The sequence below is a fragment of the Acyrthosiphon pisum genome, unplaced genomic scaffold, assembly GCF_005508785.2.
Source record: "Acyrthosiphon pisum isolate AL4f unplaced genomic scaffold, pea_aphid_22Mar2018_4r6ur Scaffold_21345;HRSCAF=23717, whole genome shotgun sequence".
NCBI lineage: Eukaryota > Metazoa > Arthropoda > Insecta > Hemiptera > Aphididae > Acyrthosiphon > Acyrthosiphon pisum.
This window is the reverse complement of record NW_021770802.1, coordinates 4,088-14,458: the sequence shown is the minus strand read 5'-3', so window position 1 is coordinate 14,458 and position 10,371 is coordinate 4,088. Positions and strand designations below refer to the sequence as shown.

The following is a 10,371-nucleotide window of genomic DNA, read 5'->3' as shown; positions in this document are numbered from 1 at the left end:
CGATGGTCGTGCGCCTTTAGGTGTATGAACGTAACTAACTGATTTTAAGGGTGGCCGTGTTATAATCCGCGGCCCGGCGATCTGGCGGTGGTCGCTATCGCGTCGATACGCTTAATCTATATATTATGTAATTGAATATTCCTAATAATTATAAATTATATACAATAATAATTGAACTGGTAGGGCTGGGCGTATATCTGTGCGTGTGTGTGGTGGTCGGTCGATGTGTCGTCGGCCCACGAAGCCCCACGACCGATAATCTAGCTTACGCTAGTATCGTTGTCGGCGCAAACATTCTCCCCCTTTTGAAAATTATGATTTTCAAAATTCTGCTCTTTCTCTTCTACTGGTAAGCGGCACAGTTTGACAACTGGTCGCTTCAGCTCATTACCATTTGATGTCTTCAATGTAACTACTCGCACAATCCCATCACTAACCGGATGAGTTTTTAATATTTTTCCTAATTTCCATTTCCCTGGAGGCGCACATTCTTCTCTGATTATAACAATATCTCCAATTTTCATTTTTTGAGTTTGGGCTAACCAACGGCCTCGAACTTGCAGTTGTGGTAAATATTCCTTTGACCACCTTTTCCAGAACGCCTGCATCAAGGCCTGCACATATCTCCATTTTCGCAATGTGCTGATATTTTCCATTCGATAAGTCAGGTTCTGGGACCAGGAGTAATGGTCCACCAATCAAAAAATGTACTGGTGTTATCGGCTCTAAGTCTAGTGGATGAGAATTTAACGGGGTCAATGGACGAGAGTTCAAACATGCCTCAATTTGAAAGAGTAAAGTCCCTAGCTCTTCTAACGTGAGCCTAGCATCCTTAACTACTCTAGTCAGATGGTGCTTTGCGCTTTTCACGGCACTCTCCCAAATTCCACCGAAATGTGGTGCTGCTGGTGGGTTAAAATGCCAATCTATTCCTTCTTTGGCTACACTTTCATCGACACCTCGCAGATAGGTTGATAATTCTCGTTGAACACCCACAAAGTTTGTTGCATTGTCACTATATATTTTTGAACATTTACCTCTTCGTGCCATAAACCGTCGCAGCGCCGCAAAAAAGGCATTGCTTGTAAGACCAACCACTGATTCCAAATGTATTTCTCTAGTAGCTAGACACAAAAAAACAGCAATCCATGTCTTTATGCTTGTGACACGGCGTATACCACTTCGAACATCCAAGGGTCCCGCAAAATCAACTCCTGTTGTCGCAAATGGTCTGGCAGGCCGTACACTGGTACTTGGCAAGGTAGCCATGATCGGGTTTTCAAATTTAGGCTTAGCTCGAACACACGTAATGCAACGTGATGTTGTGGAACGAGCTATTATTCTACCTTTAGAGGCCAAAATCGAAGTCTTACTTCTAATAACAACAACTGGGGTCCTCCATGTAGCAGTATTTCATGATAGTATATAAAAATTAGCTGCGTGACCTTATGACCAAACGGTAAAACTATAGGGTGCTTTTGTTCATTTGAAAGTGTTGAATGATGTAGTCTTCCTCCAACCACAATTAGATTGTCTGTACTGATAAATGGGGATAGTCCTCGTATCTTGCTGTTTTTGGGCAGTTCCTTGCAAATACTTAGCGCTTTAAATTCCGCTACAAATTCATCCTTCTGAGCACATCTTATCAACCATCGTTCTGCTTTTTTGAGATCTGATGCTGTTACCCAGACAGCAATTTCTTGTTTAAAAATATTATTAAAACATTATAATAACGAATAATATTAGTATAAAGTTATTATAATAATATTATAATATTATTATTACAAAATGCTGTCTGGGTAGATACTTAACACTCTTTGTCATACATTTCTTACGCCTTAAGAACTCAATAAATTTCAAAATCCAAGCTGTTGCGCGAGTTAACTTCTCCCATTCTGAATGCGTATCTAGCAATACATTTCTATGCTGTACTACAACCAGACTCAATTGTATAGTTCTAAGCTCTGGTAGTGTTTCTTCTGGTATCTGTTCAAGATCATCTTCCTTGGTCCACGATACTGTCTCTTTTGATAACCAATGTGGCCCAAACCACCAACTATTTGCTTCTTTCAACTATTGCGCTGTTGTTCCTCTAGATAGGACGTCGGCTGGATTTTCATTTGATGGTACATAATGCCACTGTTTAGCTCTTGTTAGTTCTAGAGTTTGACTAACACGGTTAGCTACAAACGTTTTTAATCGTGATGAATGGCTGTTGAGCCACCCCAAAACTATCATTGAATCCGTCCACAAATGAATAGTTTCACACTTAGCTCCAAGAGTCTGCTACCTTAGCTGCTAGCTGAGCTAAGAGAAGTGCCCCGCTTAGCTCTAGTCTTGGAATTGTTGTTGACTTGAGTGGTGCTACTCTGGTTTTTGAACAAAGCAACCGTGATTGCCATATGCCTTGATGATCTGAACTGCGTATGTATATGCAAGCTCCGTATGCTTCTATGGACGCATCACAAAAACCATGCACTTCAAATTGGTCACCAGATTGGAACTTGCACTTACGATGAATACAAAGCTCCTTAAGAAACTCCAGTCCAGAGTAGTACCTTCTCCACTTTTCTTGGATATCTGCTTGTAGTGGTGCATCCCAATCAATTTTTTGCTGCCAGAGATGTTGAAGAAAAATCTTTCCTTTGATGAGCATGGGACCCAAGAATCCTAATGGATCAAACACCCTATTCAGTTCTGATAGCAACTTTCTCTTAGCCAGTGTTGCTCTATCTAAAGGAATCGAAATATTAAACTTGAACTGATCAAGTGCTGGTTGCCAGCATAGACCTAATGACTTAACAGTATCCTCGTTACCTAGATTTAAAGCGAAGAGAGGATACTTATGGTTCTCACTTATGTTGGCAATGATCAAATGTGAATTCGAACACCACTTTCTTAATGGTAGCCTTGCAGATTCCAAAATGACGGTTATATGCCTTTGTAACTGCATACATTCTTCTACCGTATCACAACCTGTCATAAGATCATCCATGTAGAAGTCCCTGTTTATTACTTCTGCCACCTTCGGATTCTCCTTTTCTATTTCTTCAGCTAGCGTAACTAAACATTGTGTGGCCATAAAGGATGCGGGGTCGTATTATATGTAATTGTCAACAGATTGTAGGTTTGGAGCATTTCACTTGGATTTGCACGCCAAAGTATTCTTTGTAAGTGACAATATTCTGGCGTTATCATTATCTGCCGAAACATTTTTTCGATATCAGCCGTGATTACGTACTGATGTCTCCGAAACCGAACTAGAATTGAGAAAATATCTTCTTGAACTGTAGGCCCACGCATGAGTACATCATTTAGTGCTAATCTGGATGTAGTTCTTGCTGAACCATCGAAAACTACTCGTGTCTTGGTTGTAAGACTCGAAGATTTCAGTACCGGATGATGTGGTAAATAGTATGCCTTCTTAAACAATTCTTCTTCGGTCGTCACTTCTCGCATATGTCCCATATCAAGGTGCTCCTTCATGAATTTTACATACTCCACTCGTAACTGTTCATCTCGTTGAAGTCTTCTTTCAATATTAATGAACCTTGAGGTTGCCATCGCTAAACTGTCACCTAAGTTTTGCGTCTCCGGCTTGGTTGGTAAACGCAGAACAAAGCGACCATCTTCACTTCACCTAACCGACTTCTTGAAATGCTGGAGAGTTTTCTCTTCTTCTTCACATCTTTGATTTGCCTTTGATCCTTTTCCATATTGTTGCTCATCTGCAAGTATTGCTTTCCAGTCACTTTCCATCGTTTCTCCAAGGGAATTAATTCCTAGAAGACTAGTAACTTCGAGCCCACCTGTGACTATCCAACCAAGTTTCGTGTCTTGTATGCTGAGGTTTCCCGATTCCCAAAGACACGCGCTCTATTTCCAGTAATTTATAAAATATCCCAGCTCCATTAAGAGATCAACTGACCCAGCTTTGTCGAACTTGGGATCTGCAAGTTTACATCTTAGATTAAAAGGAATATTCCAATTCCTTGTTGATGCATTACATGCTGGGAGTTCACTCACAACAGTTGGTAACACAAAGCATGGTAGCGTTATTCTGTAATTTGTGACCTTGGAATTCCCCTGTATTTCTACTTTGGCTACAGATTGAACTTGACTAGCTCCCACTCCCCGAATTGGTAACTTTGTATTTTGAGTATTGAGCTGCAGGACATTTAACAGACGTCTCGAAATAAAATTCACCATAGACCCACTATCTAATACCGCTCTAGTGTCACGCATAAAACCACGACTATCAGTCACTTGTACTACGGTGGTTGAAAGAAAAACATGCGTATCTGTAGGCCTTGCTGCAAGACATGAATGCACTGATGACTTTCGCTGATCTGGAGGAGTAGAAGAAGTTTGCGGATCTTCATCTTCAGTAGTATATTTCCTTGATGCATTATCTTGGCTGAATTTTTCATAATGCAATAATGTGTGCTTGTAATGCTTGTTCTTGCAGCGCTGACAAACTGACTTAGATTGACAAGCCGGAGCCATATGGTAAGGACTCAAACAATTAAAACACAAACGAGCACTTCTTACAATATTGAACCGGTTGCCCTGTGGAAGTTCCTTAAACCTTTCACAGTGATATAGTTTATGCATCAGATTGCAGCAAGGACATTTATCAGACTTGTCTTCTGTTGCTGCTAACGTAACCTTTTTTCTGGTATGCGGATTGGTCCACTTTTTCTTGGTTCCGGTATTGCTATTGTCCCGTGTTTCTGAATTTTCAAAAGCTATACAACAACTAGCCAGGAATTCCTCTAATTCCTTATACTTGGGTAGTTCATTGTTTGTACGTCGTATTTGCCATTCATGACATGTTCCATGGTCAACCTTTCTCAGCAAAACTGTCACTAACCATGCATCCCACATATCTACTGGCTGTCCTTGCGCTTCTAGTGCTGCGACATAAGAGACAATATTAGTGTGCAGTGCCTGCAGATCATTGGCAACAGCGGACTGTACTTGTGGAAAATCCAGTATTGCACGAATGTGAGATTGTATTACCATAATCCTGTTTTCGAAACGTTGCTGCAACCTTTTTTATTGCTAAAGAATAGTTATTTTCGGTCATTGGAATTGCCTTGATAACATCCAATGCAGCACCAGAAAGTGAGAATATTAAATATGAAAATTTTTGAGCTGGTGGGTAAGCATCTTCGTTGTGCACCATTCCCTTAAAGCAATCAAAATAGGATTCCCACTCCTGAATGTTGCCATCAAATTTTGGAAGGGTCAATGGTGCCAAACGAGCTCTTTGCATGGGCATGGAATTCATAGTATTATTTTGAATGGATGAGTTTTGACTTTTTTCTGCGTTGATTAATTCTTGCATTTCGGATCTAATTGCAAAATAATCATTCTCAAATTCCTCTCTTTCCTTGTCAGTCTCTGCAGCATTATCTATATCAATAAGCTCAATCTGAGATTGAATATCATCAAACTTACGATTGACTTCTGGTAATTGTTCTTGTCTGAATTCTAATAATTTTATCGCGTCCACAGCAGGTCTAAAATTTTGAACAAACGTGCAAATGCGCGTTAGGTATGCTTTAACCACCCCCCCCCCCTTTTTCTTCGCAAATCACCTAAGACCTTCTTATCACTGTCATCGAGAACCATGTTGTCCTGATAACTCCAAAACCAAATGTTTAAATATAAAAAACGAACAAACTACAACAATAATAAAGGTTTTTATCAATTAATAACTAATCCAACTGATAAGAGTTAACTTCTTAAATTGATACTCGATAAATTGCGAATATAGATAATAGTAAAAATAACAAAACAAAAAAAAAAAAAAATATTATTTAAATCCAACCACAAAAGTAATTAATTCAACCAATATACTTTCCGTGAATCAAAGATAATACTGATACCAAATATGAAATATATTATAAATAATCACGTCGAGGTCACCAAACTGAACGGGCCGGGTACGCGCAAGTAATATGCCGTTTGCCCGGTCACCAATTTACTCCGTGCGGCGTAACACCACTACTCGCCGACCTACCACACTGATGCTGGGTATATGTGTTTTTAGCACTCAACAAGAATTGGCCAGGATCGCTGAGCAAAACCTGCGAGTGCTAGAGTGGAGGTGGTGTGTGTAGGTGTGTATCGTATATAGACAATAAATAGATTGTACACAGATTGACTTAGTAGAGCATATAATATGATAACATCTGATAATTATGTTCATACAAAATTTAAAGTAAGAATCTAATATAACTTTATGATGGTAAGTGGTTTTTGTCAATGATATATAATAATAATTATCGAATGTTTAATGCCTTTATAATCCATGTATATTTATTACTGCGTATTATGCAGGTTTCCACGCAAATATAAAATGTAACAATAAACACTTACGTGAACCTAATTCAAATCATTTCAGCTCCACTGGCTCCGTTTGCTTTTAATTATAATCTTAACAGTTAACAGTGATAAAGGTAGATAATTATTAAACTGGTTACAAACCCATAAAACATAAATCTCACACGTTACAAAATAATTTTTATTATTATATTATAAATTATAATAATATACTCGTATACTCTTTAACTATTATTCGGTAGGTACTATAATTAAATTCAACTAAAAATAAAAAATTGTATCCAATTAAACTGTTATTTTTTGCGTATCTCTGTTTTCACGATAATTTTTTTGAAGTTGTCATAACTATTTGTGTGTAGTTCCCGCGAAGATGGTAGTGACTGCATTTTACTGTGTAGAACTTCTTTGATTGTTTTATGCTACTATCAGTTTCTCGGGAACTACAAAAACACACTTATGACAACTTGAAAAAAAAAATTGCGAAAACAGAGATACGACCTATTTCACTACAGCGGGTGATTTAATTGCTTAACAATTTCATAATTTTACTAAAAATAGAAAATAGAATGTAAAATTATCAAAACTCATGTATTTACCTACCTATTGAATTTAGTTGAGTATCTTCTTTATTTAATAAAAAGTTATAACTGTTAACCTAGTTATAATACATACAAGTCATACGCAGTACCTATAGTTATGAATTTAGTGGGAAATATTTTAAGTTATTGGGAAGTCTTTGGATTTAGTCGGAATACGTGGAAATTAAAGGGAATATTATAAATTTAGTGGAAAATCTTACATTTAAAAGAAATTGTTTAAAATTCCCTACGCGTGGCTGAATGTTTTTTTTTATTATTTAGCGTGGATTAAACGTATGTTTTTAAATACACGTACGTCGTTATGAGCAGTTACTTTATATTTTTTTTTTTACTTTTATCATATGCACAGGGTGAAAACTGCAAAAATACATATGCAGTAAACGTGTTAATGTAGTTGCAAGTCTTGTAATTTAATTGACGTCTTGTAATATACACGAAAGCTTTGAATTTAGTCAAAAGTCTTGACATTTAAGAGAAAGTCTATGAATATAGTGGGAAGTCTTGTATTATAGACGGACGTCGTTAAATTTAGGTGTAATAATTGGTATATAGGAGAATGTGTATTATACAGGGTGATTTTTTTTGTCGTTGAACACTCATTATTTCAAAAAGTACTGATTTTTTTTCAAATTTTTTTTTTAAAATACTTTTAGTCTCATGCTTTTCTATATTTGTATAAATTTTTAATATTTTTCACCCTTATATTTATTAGGTAAACCACCATCAACTTTTTATTTTCAAATGACAACCTATATAAATAATTGCATAAATTAATAAAGCTATTTTTTTCATGTTTTGTTCTACAGTGAAAATATCATGTTTCTTAGTTCTAAATAAATTTTGTTTAACATATGTTGATTCTTTTGTTGGTAAACAATTTTCAAAATTATTAAAACATATTTTATTTTCCACAGCATTTTTTTAAACACCTTTAGCTTTTTTAATTTCTTTTTCAGTACCTAAGACTCGATTTGAATATAATTTAGATCTTAAACCTATAAATTCTGTCATAATTTTTCCATTCAACTCATCTTTAAACTTACCTAAGAATTTTTTGTTAACTAAAGGTAAACAATAAATATTATCTTTTGAATAATCTGAAGTGTCAAAATGATCATCTATTAATGATCTATCTTTATTATCTATCTTTTCATATATATCCTGATAGAAATCATCAGTTTTTATTTCTAATATTAGTGAGTCTGTATCTGTATATAACAATCTAACTTTAGTTCCATATTTTTTCTTTATTATATTATAATAAAAATCATACATTAACAATTCAGATAAATCTAAAACACACATTCCTATATATATTGGTTGTTTGAAAGATATTCAACATCTTTTCATATGGATTGCAGCTAAATTCTCTGTAAAAATTGTTCTTTTATCAAAATTTGGTTTTGCAATTAATTTCTCTACTTTTGATGCATTAGAACATAATCTTATATCAACATTATTTCGAACATTCATCATAGTACGTCCATAAACACTATTGTTCATTAATTTGAAATATTCTTTTTCAGTCTCATTCTTAGCTTCTGATCTAAGATTAGTATTAAAATCAATATAAGGTTTTAACCAAGGAGATTAACTAAATTCTAACAGTCTGTGAATTTTCTCTATTTTTAAACCTAATTTAATATATAATTTTAGTGTTTCATAATGTATTATATATTTTTTCTTGTCATACAAAGTTGTTAATAATTTTGGGAGTTGTTTGTTATCAAAATGTTTTTCTGGTGCTAAAGGTACCCCTGTTATTTTTGTAAGCATATTAAATATAACCGTCTCCTTTGGTCTATTGGTCCATCGTATATAATACATGAAGTGTTCATTTCTGCGTTGATGTATGTATCGACGTCAGTTGGGACGCAACAAATTGAAATAATAGGAAAAGGCTTAATTTACAAGAGCTAAATAATTTTGTCTTAACCTAACCTAACCTTATACACTTAAGTATAGTTTAATCGGTAATTTAATGACACTCTCTAAAACAAAAAAAAAAAAAAAACATAAACAAAATTGTTGGCAAACATAGTTCATTATTTTTAATTTAACATATAATCATCAAAATCGGTATTATTATTTTAATTTGTTATCATGGGTAATCGTAATTAATTACTTCACAGTTAATTTTCTTATAATATCATAAATTTGAATTCTTTATTATATGTCTAAAGTAATAAATAATAATGTTAAATTGGTAACTGGTATTCGATTATTGACATTATTGTCTAAGGTATGTACGGGGGTTAAAAAAGATTGTGTAATTAAAAAAGTGCAATGTTTTGTGTTGCTCTTCTCATAGTGGGATAAACTTGAATTTGAACCATATAGATTCCCTATATTGGTAGGTATCTCAAGCAAAGTAGGAATTTATGAGTTGAAATTCATAACCCTTCAAATTTTTTTAGTTTTTGACATTTACATTTTATTTGGTACTTTTCTTATCATACATTCCTATCATTCTTTTCTTACAATAGCATTTATTTGGATTCTTTATTAGGTGGCTAAGGTAATACCTAATGGTATTTGATTATTGTTATAATAATATTGGAAATCTAAAAAAAGAATTTCAACTGCTAAAATCATACTTTGCATGCGATACCTACCAATATTGGGAACTTATGGTTCAAATTTCAAGTTATTTAAGTTAGTCATAAGAAAAAAATACTATGCTCTTGTAAATTAAACCTATGCTAATTATTAAAATTAAATGTATTAATGCACATTTTATTAAACTTTAGAGGACCATAGTTAATAATCTAGCGAACCAAAATTGATGCTTTGACTATCAAAATTTTCAGAAAAATTTTTTTTTACCAGAATCCATTAAAATATATATTAGTTACCATTTGAAAGAATAAAGTTTTTCAATTGGTACACTTGCGTGTTTGAAAAATTTGAAATTTTTATAAAAAAAATTACCTGTTAAAAATAAAGAAACACGTCTTTTTTCGTTTTGACGAAATTCGATGTCATCAATCAATCATCGTTATAACCCCCCGCGTACAATGAAATAAGATACACTCTGTGTAAATACCTAAATAATTATTAGCTATCGGTTGATTCTTCGAGAGCCAGCCGTAGTTTGATACAAGATTGAATTGCATAAGTCCGCCGTCACACAGCCTTGCCGATCGCCGTTGACCAGCATCATACGCGGTCCGACGCCAAGAGTCCGGCCGCTACCTGCCGACGAAACGCAGACCGCCGGTTGATTGCCAAGGAGCCGAGACGACGATACGCGGCCGTATTGTTACTCGAATCACCCGACACCGCCCACCGACGACAATCACAAAATACGACCCGACGCCAATAGTCCACCGTAACCCATCACAAGCAGATCCAGGATCCCGCGACACGCCAGAGCATCTGCCGTGATCCGCCAGCACGCCTGAAGTACCAGGTAGCAGCC

The 10,371-nt window shown here is 35.2% G+C and overlaps 3 protein-coding genes across 3 annotated transcripts; all 3 read right to left on the bottom strand.

The window, feature by feature from the left end:
- Window positions 1-269: 269 nt before the first annotated feature.
- On the bottom strand, window positions 270-1,269 carry LOC103311697 (the record flags this gene model as incomplete). The annotated part of the gene is made up of 2 exons (XM_008191391.1): window positions 548-1,269; window positions 270-495 (listed from the first exon to the last, which is right to left on the bottom strand). Coding segments are annotated over exons 1-2 (948 nt in total), but the record flags the coding sequence as incomplete, so codon positions are not given.
- Window positions 1,270-2,269: 1,000 nt separating this feature from the next.
- On the bottom strand, window positions 2,270-3,564 carry LOC103311696. The gene is made up of 2 exons (XM_008191390.1): window positions 3,144-3,564; window positions 2,270-3,063 (listed from the first exon to the last, which is right to left on the bottom strand). Exons 1-2 carry the CDS (start codon window positions 3,562-3,564, stop codon window positions 2,270-2,272), a joined length of 1,215 nt encoding a protein of 404 aa, XP_008189612.1.
- A 72-nt stretch (window positions 3,565-3,636) lies between these two features.
- On the bottom strand, window positions 3,637-8,726 carry LOC107885788. The gene is made up of 6 exons (XM_016809490.2): window positions 8,644-8,726; window positions 8,291-8,496; window positions 7,994-8,158; window positions 4,981-5,496; window positions 3,929-4,916; window positions 3,637-3,874 (listed from the first exon to the last, which is right to left on the bottom strand). Exons 1-6 carry the CDS (start codon window positions 8,724-8,726, stop codon window positions 3,637-3,639), a joined length of 2,196 nt encoding a protein of 731 aa, XP_016664979.2.
- Between the last annotated feature and the right edge of the window lie 1,645 nt (window positions 8,727-10,371).